We start from the raw sequence: 16,352 nt of genomic DNA, 5'->3' as shown, positions 1-16,352 counted from the left end.
GTGCAGAAGACCTTTTTTTTTTTTTTTTTTGCTGTGGTTGCCACTCCAGTTAGACGGCAATCTCTGGAATGTTAGACCTGGAAGTAACCATGAGGTCATAGACAAGAACTTTTCATCTTCAGTCATTGCTGAACGACTCCTGTGATTTATGTCACATCTCTGCCACATGTCCTATTTTAAAACATCAACTTTACATGGATTATTGAACGAAACGATCAGTACTATAACCACGAAGCCCATATCACTTGCTATAATTAGAATGCAGCCATACAATAAATACAACAAAAGCAAACTAAACAATAATATTAAATTCCAAATTGAAACCTATCGGCCAGAGAAGACAGTAGGCCTGGGATTTGCTTTCCCTTTGTTTATTTATTTTTTGGTTTACTTGTTTATTTTGAGAAAGAGAGAAAAAGAAAGAGAGACTCCCAAGCAGGTTCCACACTGTCAGTGCTTAACCCAATGCATGGGCTTGAACTCATGAACCTGAGCCAAAATCGAGTCAGATGCTCAAACGACTGAGCCACTCAGGCGCCCATCTCTCTTTGTTTAAAAGGGAGATTCAACACTTATAATAATGAAAGACAGACTTACTAAATACGAGTTGAAGTTTTTTATTTTTATTTTTCTTGTTTTTATTTATTTATTTTTTTTGATCAAAGAGAAATGGAAAGAGCAGAACTCTCTCACTGGTGCCATGTGAGGTATTTAATGGAGACAGCACTGCTTCATGTCTTCTTCCCTCTTAGGGCTGGAGTGTATCCCGGTCCACATGAGATGCGGCCACACAGCCACAGTACCTCCTGTGGGAGTGCTCCTAGGGTTCAGGCATTCACCCTGCACTTGGATTGTGGGCTGTGTGGCAGGGTGGGGGAGAAGGAACTTAGCCCAGACCCTCTGGTGGGCAGAGTTGCTTGAACCTCAGGTCCTAGAGTCAGACGTGGTTTGAAATCCCAGTGTTGCCAGTTGCTTACAGGATCACCTTGGGCAAGTCCTAACTCAGTCTTCTCGTCTATAAAATCGGAATAAAGGTATCCACCTCAAGAATTATTGTTAGTCTGGGGTGCCTGGGGGACGCAGTCGGTTAAGCCTCTGACTCTGATCTCGGCTCAGGTCATGATCTCACAGTTCATGAGTTCAAGTCTCACATCTCACCATCAGTGCAGAGCCTGCTAGGAATTCTGTCTCTCTCCCCCTCTCTCTGCCCTTCCCTTGCTTGTGCACTCTCTCTCTCTCTTTCAAAAAATGAATAAATAAATACACTTAAAATTTATTTTTATTTTTAAATATGTATTTATTTATTTTTGAAAGAGAGGGAGACAGAGCATGAGTAGGAGAGGGGCAGACAGAGAGGGAGACACAGAATCCAAAGCAGGCTCCAGGCTCCTAGCTGTCAACACAGAGCCCGACGTGAGGCTTGAACACATGAGCCGTGAGATCATGACCTGAGCTGAAGTCAGACGCTTAACCAGCTGAGCCACCCAGGTGCCCCTAAACTTAAAAAATTTAAAAAGAAAAGAATTAGTCTGAAATGAGCTTGTGTTTGTCCTGGGCCTGGCACTCTGAAGAATGCCGTGTTTAGGTGTTTGTTGTCTATGCAGTCTCCAGGAACTCAAGCTCTGGGTGAAGAAGCTCCAGCCTGATGAGGGTGGCAATCTGCTACAAGCTCTGAGGAAAATCTTCACTCTGAAGGGGCTGAATTCTCTGGTGACCATAATGGGCAGCTGGTAGGTCTACTTTCCTATGTGAGTAACAGACCACATCAAGGGGGCTGGAGAACCAATCCATTGTTTGAGGAAAGACCATCAAGCATGACTCTTCACACATGCTCGAGAGAAGGATTTCGTTTACAGGCCACCCGTCCACAGGCGTCAAGGCAGGGGGCAGCCAGGGCAGGCCAGTCCTACAGCCCACTCCTCCCCATGCCTTCCCCAAGTGACCTGGGACACATGTCGTCAGCTCGATTTGGTAGATGTTCCCGTTTTCTCTGGATGGTCCTCAAAGTGATTTGACCTGGGGCATCCCTTTTTCTTTGTCTGTCTTCTCCCCAGCCCAAATCAGCCTTCTGAAATTCTGTCCGACTACATCCAACAGTCCACCATGGGACGGGACCTCATCACCCACTTCATCACCTACAAATGCAGCAATCAGGTGCCCCCTGTAAGTACCCGGGATTCTCCAATGTCTCCCTTGGGTTGGCCATAGTGAGCTAGCTGGGCCACCCTTGGAAGCTCTGTACGTGGACAGGGACCCTCTCACACGCTACGGACCAGAACACAACTCTCCTTGCACCTAGTTCTTCCCTTGGGGCAGTTGGGAAGTTCAGTCAAGGAGAAGCTTTGTCAGACTACTGGTGTCGCCCTACGGAGGGCTGACCCTGTCTCCACCCCCCACAGGCTGTCCTAAAGAACCTTGCAGAAGCTCTTGGAGGCTACTACCACTGCTACAGCACAGAGACCGAGGTAAGCCCTTCTGTCAACACGCTGTGCCCCTCTCCTCCCTCCCTGCTTGGCTCTAAGGCTGTCCCTGGGGGATCTGGGCCAGGACAGAGTATGCTGCATACTTGCCTCCCTCCCCCACCATCACCTTCGGTATAATCAGGTTAAGATGAATATGTGGGAATAACAGGGACAGTGTGAAGTCACAGGAGATCCTTTGCTCAGTGTGCATGATGAGTTGATTGTGCACCGGTGTGCCTGGAGGCCTTTTAAAGCCTAGGTGGTAGAATCCCGAATCTCTATCCGGTCACCAACAACGTGGGCCCCACCCCACCTCTGCTCCCTCCCATCAAAGCTGTGAGTCTGAATCAATTGCCTCAGGTCTTTCTCCAAGATACATCCTTGTTACTGCAGGGGACCCGCAGCATCAATTATGGGTGAACGATCAGTTCTGTAACAATCCATCCATTAGTGCCACGTGTCCACAATGGAGGTAACAATTAGTAAATGTGTGTGTGGACCTGTTTGGCAGATTGAGAATCCAACTGTCTGTTCAGCTAACAGGCTGTATCTTGCCTATAACCATGAATAGCCATAAGCAAATGAATATTCACATCTCACAGTGTTCAAGTGTCACAATGTCTAGCATTTCACACCAAGGAGCCAATGTCAGGCAACATTTTCCTTGGGTAACACCGCTTCTGGTTATGTCATTTCTGTCACTTCCCAGACTGTTTGTTGAGGCCATGGACTACAGGGGCTAGGAAGGTACAATAAATGAATGAAACTGGCTGGTTTATCCTTTATCTTGGGCCACCTGGCTAGTTCACGTGGTGGAGCATGTGACTCTTGTGAGTTCAAGCTCCATGTTGGGTATAGAGATTACTTAAAAATAAAATCTTAAAAAAAAATAGATAGGTGCTTGGGTGGCTCATTTGGTTAAGAATCTGACTCTTAATTTCGACACGGGTCATGATCTCACAGTTTATAAGATCTAGCCCTGTGTCAGGCACTCACTCTCTCTAAATAGATAAATAAACAAACAAACTTTAAAATAAAGAAAAGAAATCTTTTATCTTAATACCCATAGCCCTCTTGGTTTCTCTGTTGTTTTTCTGCTCTTGATAGAGATACGGGTACAACAAATTTCATTGTCTTCAGCTTTTTTTTTTTTTTTAAGTTTGTTTATTTTTGAGAGAAGGAGAGAAAGAGGGAGAGAATCCCAAGCCGACTCCACGCTGTCTGCACAGAGCTCGATGTGGGGCTTGATCTGATCATGAGATCACCACCTGAGCCGAAATCAAGAGTGGGAGGCTTAACGGACTGAGCCACTGAGATGCCCCTGTCTTCTTTTAATATGAGCAAAATAACAGTAGAAGGATAGTATAAACCCTACAGCTGACTCCGATGGGGGTGGGGGGCAGCAGAGAGTGGGTGGGGCTTGGAGGACTAGGCAGCGGATGCCCCGTCTAGAGAGGCACCTCTGCTCAGCCCCAGCCAGTTGTTGCTCTAGAGGAAAGTGACCCCAGTGCTGCCAGGTCTTCCGATTTTTCAAGAGCCAGAAATCTGGATTTGTATATATGTGGGACTCCTTTACATTTTTTAAAAATGGAGTTGAAACTCATAACATAAAGTGAACCATTAGGGGTACTTGGGAGGCTCAGCCAGTTGACTGTCCAACTCTTGATTTTGGCTCAGGTCACAATCTCACAGTTCATGAATTCGAGCCACACATTGGGCTCCCCACTGACAGTGCAGAGCCTGCTTGGCATTCTCTCTCTCTGTTTCTCAGCCCTTCTCCCCCTCTCACTTTCTCTCAAAATAAATAAATAAATAAATTTTTTAAAAAGGTGAACAACTAGAAGCTCTTAGTACTTTCACTATGTTGTGCAACCACCAAGTTTACCCAGTTCCAAAATGTTTTCATCCCCTCAGAAGAAAATTCTATACCCATTAAGTAGTTCCTCCTTCTCTCCCCTCCCCCATGGCCCCTGGAAACCACCAATCTGCTTCCCGTCTCTATGGATTCACCTATTCTGGGTATTTCATATAAATGGAATCATACACCTTTTGTGTCTGTCTTCTTTCAGCATAAGATTTTCTTTTCTTTTTTAGTTTTTATTTTTGAGAGGAGAAAGAGTGTGAGCAGGGGAAGGGCAAAGAGAGAGGGAGACACAGAATCTGAAGCAGGTTCAGGCTCTGAGCTGTCAGCACAGAGCCCTATGCAGGGCTCAAACCCATGAACAGTGAGACCATGCGTGGAGCCAAAGTCAGAAGCTTAACCAACTGGTTAGTGTAATGCTTTCGAGGTTCATCTATGTTGTAGCCTGTCTCAGAACTTCATTCTTTTTCACGGTTGAAGTATATTCCATTTTCTAGATGTACCACCTTTTGTTTATCCATTCATCAGTTGATGGACATTTGGGTTGTCTCCATCCCTGATGGGATGGGCTGTTCTGAACTGCTGTGAACATTGGTGTACAAGTCTCTGAGTTCCTGTTCTCAACTATTTTGCATTACATAACTACAAGTGGAAAAGCTGGGTTATGTGGTAATTCTGTGTCCAATTCTTTGAGGAACCTCCAAACTGGTTTCCACAGAAGCTGTACCGTTTTACATCCCCCTAGTCCCCGCCAGCAGTGCACAGGGCACCAGCTCTCCACATCCTCACCAGTGTTTGTTCAAGTCCTTTTTAAATTATGTGTGTAGCCAGCCCAGTGGGTGTAAAGTGTTCTTCATGTCTTTAAGGTTAGAAAACCCTTCAGTTATTTGGGGCGCCTGGGTGGCTTAGTCGGTTAAGCATCCGACTTTTGCTTGGGTCATGATCTCGCGGTTCGTGGGTTCGGGCCCTGCGTCGGGCTCTGTGCTGACTGCCAGCTCAGAGCCTGGAGCCTGTTTCAGTCTGTGACTCCCTCTCTCTCTGACCCTCCCCTGCTCACACTGTCTCTCTCTTTCTCTCTCTCCTAGAAATAAATTAAAAAAAAAAAACATTTAAAAAAAAAAAGAAAAAGAAAACCCTTCAGTTATTTAAAAACACTTCAGGGGCACCTGGGTGTCTCAGTCTATTAAATTTCTGAGTGCAATGTCGCGCTATGTGAGTTTGAGCCCTGTGTTGGGCTCTGTGCTGACAGCTTAGAGCCTGGAGCTGCTTCATATTCTGCATCTCCCTCTCTCTGCCCCTCCCCTGCTCACACTCTGTTTTTCTCTCTCTCTAAAATAAACATAAAAATTAAAAAAAAAAACAACCCAAAACACTGTAGACCAATGCCATAGAAATGGAACACAACACATCTGCAGGCTGTATCTAGCACATGGACCCTAGTTTTGTTTTGTTTTTTAAGTTTATTTGCTTATTTTTAGAGAGGGTGCACAAGTGGGGAAAGGGCAGAGAGAGAGGTAGAGAGAGTCCCAAGCACTGCATTGCTGGTACAGAGCCCAATGCTCATGAACCACAAGGTCATAACCTAAGCTGAAGTTGGACCCTTCACTGACTGAGCACCCAGGTGCCCGAATGAACCCTGCTTGATAATGTCTGGTTTAAACAATCCTCCACTCAGCTTCAGAATGACATGACTGCTTGCCTTGCATTGGCCACTGCTAGTAGCCAGTGACCTCTAATGGCTGTTACTCCCACTACCCCAGGTCTGTACCAGCTGGGACATGGACCAGATCCTGGCAGAAATCCAGAAGGCCCAGAGCCTCCTGAGCCACATCCAAGCCTTGCACAACAGGACCCCTTGTGAGGAGCTAACGGGCATGATGACGGAGGTAGGTGGCATGGATAAAGATTCTGGAGCTGGCCTCACTCCGTTCTCCTTTCTCACCTGTCTCTCTGAGGGCACGGCTGCTGAGGCCCCCGTGTGCTGAAAGGAAAACAAGGCAAAGCTGTGCCCTCTGCTGTACCTGACAGTCCTGAGCTGAGTGGGCCTTCCCCGGTGCTGGAAGGATCCTGATGGATTTTCTAGGTGAAAAATTGATTTCAGAGAAAGGCCAGTAGGCTCCTGCCACCCATCCCATCTGTCACTGTCCCTTCCCTTCCTCCCAATGTGGAGAAGGTTAAAAACCTCAGCCACACAGAGTGGGCCGTCTTGAAGGCAGTCTTTGGCATTCAGCACAAAGGCACCTGCCTGGTGACTTTGTTACTGTAACATTAGCAAAATCACGTGACCAGCTCATGGATGCAGCACCATCAAAGCTATGAGCTGTTTTGGGGGGACTGGCTGGCTCCATCAGAGCAGCATGTGACTCTTGATCTCAGTGTTGTGAGTTCGAGCCCCACATTAGGTATAGAGATTACTTTAAAATAAAATTTTAAAAAACTTCTAAACAACAGTACAGTGATATTTCAGATACAGCAAAATTCATGAAGGCAGTGCTCAAGTGTCCAAAGTGTGGAAATTGCTGTTCTGTGTCTTATTTATACGTGAGTTATGACTTAGCATCTCAGAACCTCAGGTGTTCAGTTTGTATATGTGGGCAAGGAGAAGCTGGGCTAGATCAGGGCCCTGAAATGGTCTGGTGTGGGAATTACTTTTTACTTCTTTGAAGCCTTGTGTTAAGAGCCCATGGAGGGGCTGTCTGTCATCCTGGAGCCCAAGGTGCCGATCTTGATGGTAAGGGTGGGGAAGGGATGAAGATGACAGAAAAATCAAAGATGAAGCAAGTTTCTGGGGACATCTTCTTACTCTGGAAATTCTAGCAATCTCCAGAGAAGGGGATGGGGATGGAGGGAGGGGAAGGCAGAATTGCCTTAATTTGCCAGATAATATGTTCAGATGCTCTCCACTCACGGGAACTGGGGTGGGTTGGGGAGACTAAGGAATTCCTGGCTCTAAAATATGATATTGTAATGAGGGCTTTTAAATTTAATTTAGATTTCCACAGAGATTGCAAAAGGGCCACTCACAGGTCTCTTGCGTAAACCCCCAAAGCATGAGGGTCCCCTCACAATTGAGTTCCCAAACTTGGACAAGACTTCTGCAGAATGGCTAAAGATCAATGGCCTAAAAGGTAAGTCCCCATTGAGGGCAGAACCCAGGGCTCAGGTGACTAACTAAATGGCATGAACCCTCTGGGGCTCCGAGTTGTACTTCAAAACTCACTATTTATTTTTACAGCCAAAAAGCTAAGCCTTTATCAGGTTCTGGCACCCAACGCATTTTCTCCCGTGGAGGAATTTGTGCCTATTCTCCAGAAAACTGTGTCTTCATCTATCTATGAGGTAACTCACAGTCCAAGTTCTCTTCAGTCTTCTGCAGGGGAGCTCCTTTGTGACATTTCCCTTCTTAAATGTTCAAGAAATAAGAGTCATCAGGGGCGCCTGATGTCTTAGTCGGTTAAGCGTCCGACTTTCGCTTAGGTCATGATCTCGCAGTTCGTGGGTTCGAGCCCCGCGTCGGGCTCTGTGCTGACTGCCAGCTCAGAGCCTGGAGCCTGTTTCAGAGTCTGTATCTCCCTCTCTCTCTGACCCTCCCCTGCTCACGCTGTCTCTCTCTCCTAGAAATAAATAAAAATATTAAAAAAAAAAAAAAAGAAGTAAGAGTCCTGAGTCAGATCACAGGGAGCAGAGGTCTGAGGGTCTGGAGTAGGATGCAGGCTTTCCACCCCGGACTCTAGATCTCTCATCAGATCTACTCCAACTGCTGTTTTGCAAAGATTTAAAAAATGAGGGCATTATATGGAAACCAACTTGACAATAAACTATATGTAAAAAAAAAAAAAAAAGATTTGAAAAATGAACCTTGAGAGATGGGACAAGAGGGAGAAAGTCAGGTACTCTAGTCACCTCCTCCTTGAAGGTTTTCCTCTCTGCGCTCAGAACACACTTGCTCCCCTTGTGTCCTCACTGTACCTGGTACAGCTCTGCTCCAGCTCTTGTAATGTGTTGATATGTGTATGTGTCTAAACCCCCACTGGTGTATGAGCCTTTAAAAGAACAAACTCTCGAGGTGCCTGGGTGGCTCATTCAGTGGAGTGTCCAACTTCGGCTCAGGTCATGATCTCGCAGTTTGTGAGTTTGAGCCCCACATCGGGCTCTGTGCTGACAGCTCGGAGCCTGGAGCCTGCTTCAGATTCTGTCTCCTTCTCTCTCTGCTCCTCCCCTACTTGTGCGTTCTCTCTCTCTCTCTCTCTCTCTCTCAAAAAAGACATTTAAAAAAAAAGACAAACTCTTCTCCAGCCCTGTATCCCCAATATCCAATACAGGTAAGCAGCCAATGAATGTTCCTCGCAGGGCTAACTGTGTAGAAGGAAGGATAGAAAAAAGCAGGAAAAGAAGAATGAATGGATGGATGGATAAAAGAAATGGCGATGAATGAATAGATAAAAGGGTGGATGGATGGATGGATGGATGATTGGATAGGTGATGGATGGATGGATGGAAATATGGAGGGGAAAGTAGAAGGATGAATGACAGAACTAAAAAGGATGAAAAGATTAAAAAGTACAATGAAAGGATGGAGAAATGAAAGGCTAGAATAATAGGTGAAGAGAAATGTCAATGGAAAGATGGAAGAATGAAAGGGAAGTGGGATAGATCACTGTAGCAGTGGATTGATGAATGACCGGGTGGATGGATATGACAACTTGGTAGAGGATAAAAATTAGATTTTCAAAAGGTTCATGAAGGTCTCTCAGGGTTCCCAAACCTAGGAACCCATGGCCAGTATGCTTCAAGGTCTCCAACTCTATTACAAAACCTCCAGCCATATCTTGTAATCAGGACCCTGATGTTTGGAAGAGCCTCCCCAGAAGGGAAGCCTGGCTTGCTGTCAGGCATGGTGCATTCAGGGACCACTGTCCTGAAGGTCTTCTGCCACCAGCTCCGGTCATGGCAGTGACTAGGGAGGCATAACCCAACCCCAGATGTGCTCAAAGCCCAGTTCCCTCTTATGCATCTGATTTGGAGAGCCCAGTACCCGAATTAAACTTACAGTCATTCTTTACATGTGCTCTGTTCATCTGCTGCCCATTCTGGCCACACCTGAGTGCAGAAGGCAATGGTACAATTTGAATGGCATGACGGGACAGTAAAGAATGTTCATGTGGACCTGCCCTTCCTCTATGAGTACCAGGTTAGTAGTGGATCCGATCAGCCAGAATATGGGTATGGGAAGAGAGAATGTGAGGAAGGCATCATAGAATGTGGAGACACCAAACCATTGATGGACTTCCTTCTATAAACAGAGACTATTCTCTGCCTCCAGGCACTTCTAGAACTTTCTCCCCTTGCTCTCCAGAGAGGGACCAGTCAAAAGTCTCTAATCTTTTGGGGCAAGACCTACTTCCTCTCCCATTTGAGGCAATGAAATATTTGGACTTCTTGGTCTTGTGGCAGACTCATCAATGATTTAGTGGAATGTTTATACTGCCTGGATACCCATGGCCTTGACATCCCATCCCCAGAAGCCAACCTTCTCCCAAAGACCCTTTAACCAGCCATCCTTTGATCCATCACTCACTCTGTGTGGCCTATGGATTTACAGAAACAGCTCAGCAGAGCTATGCGAATGTATGAGAGGCGGATCGAGTGGCTCTCCTTGGCCAGCAGAAGAATCTGGGGCACCGTCTGCGAAAAAAGGTACCTTCCCTCAAGTAGCACTCTTGGCCTTTGTGAGTCCAGTGTGTGATATACACACTCATCAAACTCATGATGTGCCTGTTAGTAGCATCAGAAACCATCACTAGATTAAGGGCCAACAGTAACTCAGCAGAATCCCTGAAGGAAAAAGTCACCACTACCATCATCAATATCAATAATATCATCATTGTGTTTACTTGGGATTCTTTCAATTAAAAAGCAACAGAAACTAAATGCATATTGGCTTAAACAAAGCAAGGAAGTCTGGTTAAGGTAACTGAAAATTCTGAGATAGATTTGATTGCTGTCTTCAGGCATGGCTCCATCCAGGGTTTCTTGCATGTCAGGGATCTTTCTCCATCTCTCATTTCTGCTTCCTTCCCTCTTGGCTTTGTTTTCAGGCAGGCTTTACCCCTCCAGGTAGCAGGATAGCCACCTGAAACTCCTGACTTGCTTTCTACCAGTTTAGCATTCCCAGAGCTTGGGGCAGGGGCCCTTCCATGGACTATTCACTATGGCCTGGGCGGTCAGAGTGATGTTCTAATTGCCTAAGGTCAAATGCCCACCCTTCAAGCTTGGGGTCGTTCTATTCCATCCAGTTCAGATGGACTGATAGAGGATGAGGAGTTTTCCAAAGGAAAATCAGGATGCTGTTGTGACAGGAGGTAATGGATTCTGCATAGGGAGAAACAATTGGCAGCCATTATAGCCATCATTACCATTCCATACCTTATTGGATGCATTCCTACTTACAAAGTACTCTACTATTCAGTCATTTAATTCTCAAGGCAAACCTATGAGGAGTCATATATAGTTCTTTGTTAATACTATTCAGTCACTTAATTCTCAGAGCAAACCTATGAGGAATCTTATAAATAGTTCCTAGTTAAATATAAGAAGGATCAGAGAGGTTTTGTGACTTGCCTAAGTCACACAGTAAGTGGAACTCTGACTCTAAATCCAGAGGATTTGCTTCTGCTGTCCATAATTGCTGTCTCATGCTGGCTTTGGCAGCACATGAACTAAGAAAAAAAAAGAAGAAGAAGAACCATAATTGTTGTCTCAAAATGAGAGTAGAAGATGGAGTTGGGAATTGATTTGAAGTCGTGAAGGAAGACCAGATGGGGCTAAGGATCTTAAAACAGAGAGAGGAAACAAAAAAATGCATTTATTTCCCCCAGAGGCTCAGATACACCTAAGTCCCCATCTAATTTGTTTACCTTATTTGTTTCCCCTACAGAGATCCCAACCTATAATAATATTGAATGTTAGGGCTTTAAAACAGGGAAATGCCTGCTTCCCAGGTGTCCCCCGCCCCTTAAATTATCTCCACCATGATGCGACTTTACTCCATGATGAGACAGAAGCTCCCTGGGACGGAAGCTTCCACAACCCCCTTAGTCTACTGTTGTAAACCCACTCCTGTTGACCTCACACTACGGAAAAGATTTTGGCCAGCTGTGAATTTGGCATGTAGAACTTCCCTGGAAAAAACTTTAAATAGTAAAATGGAACAAAATAAACATTATCTGAGAGATTCGGTTCTCTTCTTAAAGCTTGTGTTTCTTTTTAGGGTGGTTATACTGCTGGATATCTCTGTGACCAATTCCATGTACATTATTCATATCCAGCACTCCCTGCGGCTTCTGCTGGAGGAGCAATTGTCCAACAAGGACTGCTTCAACCTCATCGCGTAGGCTCCTGGGTCCCGGTGGGGGGGGCTGGGGGTACGGGGTGTGGGTGCTGAGGCTCCCGGCAGGTGGCTAGATGACAGATGTTACCAGCACCCAGCATCCTAGGGTGGCCATCAGCTTATCTGATTTGAATCATCTTGTTTGGGGTACTGAATAATTAAATGGTTGCCGGACAGTCCCACTGGGGCAAAGGTGTAAGTGGCCCCAAAACACACTGCTTGATCGGCCAAGATAAAGTAACTCAGCCCGTTGCCCCATTTGGATTCTGAGCTGATAAACATGAAAGAGAAAAAGAAGGGCCCCCAAGGGTGCCCCGGTCTTAGATCCCAGCTCATGTCTAGCAACCCACAATATGTCATATGCTTAGGATTCCAATCTCAAATGTTAATTATGTATATATACATATATATATAATATATAGTATATATATACTATATATAGTGCTATGTAACACATATTTAAATTATGTATTACTATATAATATATAATTCTATATATTTCAATGATATATTTTATAAATAAATAATTTGATATATACATAAAAATATTGATATTGTATGTAAAAAAAAATATATCTTTTAAAGTGTTTGTTTATTTTGAGAGAGAAGGAGTAAGCAGGGAAGGGGCAGAGAGAGGGGGAGAGGGAGAATTCCAAACAGGCTCCATGCTGTCAGCACAGAGCTCAGTGCAGGGCTCAATCTCATGAACCATGACCCCAGGGTCATCACCCAAGCCAAGATAAAGAGTTGGACGCTTTAACCTACTGAGCCACCTAGGTGCCCTTAAAATATATATTTGAAAAAAATTTTTTTAACGTTTATTCATTTTTGAGAGACAGAGACAGAGCATGAGTGGGGGAGGGGCAGAGAGAGAGGGAGACACAGAATCAGAAGCAGGCTCCAGGCTCTGAGCTGTCAGCACAATGGGAGGCTCAAACCCACAAACCACAAGATCATGACCTGAGTCGAAGTTGGTTGTTCAACTGACTGACCCACCCAGGTGCCCCATATGTATTTAAAAAATTACATATAACTGGGATGCCTGGGTGGCTCAGTCAGCGGAGCATGCAACTCTTGATCTTGGGGTTGTGAGTTTGAGCCCCATATTGAATGTAGAGATTGGTTAAAAATAAAACCTTTAAGGGGCGCCTGGGTGGCTTAGTCGGTTAAGGGTCCGACTTTCGCTTAGGTCAGGATCTCGTGGTTCGTGGGTTCGAGCCCCGCGTCGGGCTCTGTGCTGACAGCCAGCTCAGGGCCTGGAGCCAGTTTCAGTCTGTGACTCCCTCTCTCTCTGACCCTCCCCTGCTCACGCTGTCTCTCTCTCTCTCTCTCGTAGAAATAAATGAAACATTAAAAGAAAAATAAAACCTTTAAAAAATTATATGTAACTATACATATTTAAATTATACATAACTGTATATATCATATTTAAATTATTAACTTAGTATACAATCATTAAATTATATTTAATTTTACTATATTTAACTTAATTATAATTATTAAATTATATATTGGTTACTTATACTTTATATATAGCTATATATAATTCAAATATATATAGTGTTATAATTGCATACCTTTTTCACTAATTAGGAGCGAAAGAAAAGGAACCTACTTGAATTATACATTTTTATACCACTTCATTTCAAAAAGGGCATGTTCTCTCTTTTTTTTAATGTTTATTAATTTATTTTTGAGGGAGAGAGTGTGAGCAGGGAGGGGGCAGAGAGAGAGGGAGACCAGAGTCCAAAGCAGTCAGCGTAAAGCCTGACGCGAGGCCCAAACTCACGAACTGTGAGATTATCACCTGAGCGGAGGTTGGACACTTTACCGACTGAGCCCCCCAGGTGTCCCTTAAATCGGGAGTATTCTAAACCAATTAAGACAGCGGTTAATATATATTATTCTGTACCAGAGCCTAATCTTTTTCTAATAAATGCTACAGAAAAAAATACTTAGAGATACATTTTAGGCAATGTTTTCATTAATTTATCCATCCATCTCCATCCATTCATTCAACAAACTTTTATTGAAAGCCTGCCGTATACCAGTCATTGTGCTCAGCATTGGGCATAAGTGAATATGCATAATACTTATTCTCAAGGAACTTGAGGTCTAGTAGAGGGAGACAGGCATGTTAAAAAAATGTGTTATGAACTGTTTTCTACAGAAATAGGCAGAAGGCAGGGTCAGAACATCCTGTCTGAGCACAATGAGGTCAGAAAATGCTCACAGAGGAATTGACCCTTTTGCCAAGTCTTGCCAAATGAGCAGGTGTTTGCCTAGCACATGGGAATGATGGGGCCGAGTGGGGAGGAAAGGGATTTTAGACAAAGGGAACAACACGAGGCATAGAGGTGTTGGAACTATGGAGTGTTGTGTGTTGTGTCGGAATAGAGACTGGACCTTTGGGAGACCATCAGGGAGTTCGGTAGGTTACAGGCTGAGAAAGAGAGATTGCGCATGACAGTAAAACAGGTGATGAAGGGTTTATACATGCAAGGTGTGCGCAGCAGCTTTTATACTACGGGACATACAGGCATTAAAGGATTTTAAGCAAGGTAATAAGACGATCAGATCTTGAATGCTCAAGTCACAGTGTGAAGGGTGCGTTGAAGGGATGTGATACTGGGGGGCTGGAGGCCATTTGGACTGCTCCAGTGGTCTGCACTAGCGTGGAGCAGGCTTGAGCCATGGCCATGGAGGAAGGGATGCATGTGAGACTATTGCAGAGTTAGAATCTACAAAACGTCGTTACCATGCGGCGCTAGGGGATGAGAGAACAGTGAAGAGAAGATGTTCCAGATGGAGCAGATCTTGGAAGTAGAAGACAGTTTTAGCCATGAAGAGCTGGAGATTTCCAAGAGGAGATGTCCTCGTAGGGTCTCCAGTGGAACGTTCTAGCTAGGAAACACAGGTATCCGAGCTCTCACTATTCTGGTGACGTGGTTCAAAACACGAAGTGCATGAATTGCACCTGTGGAGATGTGAAGGAGAGAGAAGACAACCAAAGACAGAACTGACGAGGCTCTGACATTTGGAGGGAACCGCCAGAGGAACACAGGAGAGGAGCAGCAGAGAGGTAGCAGGAAAACGAGAAGAGAACAGTATTGAGAAGCCAGGTCTCAGAAAGAAGCAGAGTTTGATTCTGCAGAAGCAAAGCATGAAGAGGAAGAATGAAGGAAACCACTGAATTGGGCAGTAAAGCTCACTGATAACAAAACAATTGGATAGAGGATTTTTGGAATTCAGTTTGGCAACTGAATATTTAAAAGATTTAAAATAATAACAATGGCCAGTGCTGGTGATGATGCAATGAGAAGGGCAACTCTTGGAAACTGTCAGTAGAAGTGTAATTTGGTATAGCCCTTGTAATTAAAATTTTTAAGTTAAACCTTTATATATTATCTGAAGGGAATACAAAGCCAAGTTTACAGAGATAACCATGCTAGGTTGTTCAGTACAGAGTTCTAATGCGGATAAAACTGGAAACAAACCACATGATCATTGGCAAAATTGGTGTAACAATCCTGACAGTGCAATTATTCAAAAGAATGAGGGAGAGTTACACATGAGCATTTAGAAAAACATCCTCAGTAAGTCCCAATGAAAGGGAACACATAGATTACAAATAGCACGTACTGTGTAATTTCATTTCTGTAAATATGTATTTACTTATTCTGTTTTTTTGTAGTATAGTTGACACACAATATTACATTAGTTTCAAGGATACAGCTCACTGATTTGACAAGTTTTATATGTTTACCTATTTTTAAAATTTTAAAATTTTAGTTATAAGTACTCTCTTCACCCATTGTGGGGCTCGAACTCACAACTGAAATAAAGAGTTGCATGCTCCACAGACTGAGCCAGCCAGACACTCCTATGCTTTCTTCTTCTTCTTTTTTTTAATCCAAAAGAATATAGAGTAAATATAGAGTAAAAGAATATAGGGTAAAAAGTTAAGAGAATTTTTTTCTGGGGAATAAAATTGGAGGAATTTTTACTCTCTGGATGTTGTTAGAATTTTTATCAACCTGTAATAGAGAATTTATTATCCAATTACAATAGATATTTGCATGAGGGAGAAGGAGGTCATTGGGTATATATTTTTTTAAGTTTTATTTATTTATTTTGAGAGAGAGAGAGAGCACACAAGGGGCAGTGTGTGTGGAACAGAGAGAGAATTTCAGAGAGGGAATCCGAAGCAGGCTCTGCACTATCAGCACGCTATAGAGGCAGCACTCCATCTCAGGACAGTAAGATCATGACGGAGGTCATTGTTAATATTTGCCAGAGACCCTACCAGAAGCTTGACTGCAGTGGGTTGAGGGGTAAGGAGGTGCTGGGACATTGTTTTTCCAGGGAGCTCGTCCATACATGGGAAAGAGAAGTGGCTAATAGAGTGGTCCCTGGTAGAAAGAGGAAGTTATTTTTAATAACAGGACAGGGTTGGGGTGCCTGGGTGGCTCAGTTGGTTAAATGTCTGACTCTTGGTTTCAGCTCAGGTCGTGATCTCATGGTTCATGGGTTCCAGCCCCCGCATCATGTTCTGTGCTGATAGTACTGAGCCTGCCTGGGATTCTGTCTCCCTCTCTCTCTCAAAATAAAGAAATAAACTTAAAAAAAAAAAAAAAAA

General features: G+C 44.2%; 1 protein-coding gene across 1 annotated transcript in view; it reads left to right on the top strand.

Moving 5' to 3' along the window:
* VWA3A (von Willebrand factor A domain containing 3A) overlaps positions 1 to 16,352 on the top strand; it is a 62,379-nt gene that overhangs the window by 22,387 nt on the left and 23,640 nt on the right. The window contains exons 9-17 of the mRNA XM_077760516.1: positions 1,605 to 1,730; positions 2,055 to 2,163; positions 2,400 to 2,465; positions 6,084 to 6,209; positions 7,316 to 7,451; positions 7,559 to 7,662; positions 9,434 to 9,514; positions 9,926 to 10,020; positions 11,594 to 11,713. Coding sequence (XP_077616642.1) covers positions 1,605 to 1,730; positions 2,055 to 2,163; positions 2,400 to 2,465; positions 6,084 to 6,209; positions 7,316 to 7,451; positions 7,559 to 7,662; positions 9,434 to 9,514; positions 9,926 to 10,020; positions 11,594 to 11,713 — 963 coding nt within the window. The remainder of the gene's footprint in view (positions 1 to 1,604; positions 1,731 to 2,054; positions 2,164 to 2,399; positions 2,466 to 6,083; positions 6,210 to 7,315; positions 7,452 to 7,558; positions 7,663 to 9,433; positions 9,515 to 9,925; positions 10,021 to 11,593; positions 11,714 to 16,352) is intronic.

Source organism: Crocuta crocuta, unplaced genomic scaffold (genome assembly GCF_008692635.1).
Source record: "Crocuta crocuta isolate KB4526 unplaced genomic scaffold, BGI_CrCroc_1.0 scaffold73, whole genome shotgun sequence".
In the NCBI taxonomy this organism is placed as follows: domain Eukaryota; kingdom Metazoa; phylum Chordata; class Mammalia; order Carnivora; family Hyaenidae; genus Crocuta; species Crocuta crocuta.
The sequence above is the reverse complement of the archived record's forward strand: the minus strand, read 5'-3'. Positions and strand labels throughout refer to the sequence as shown.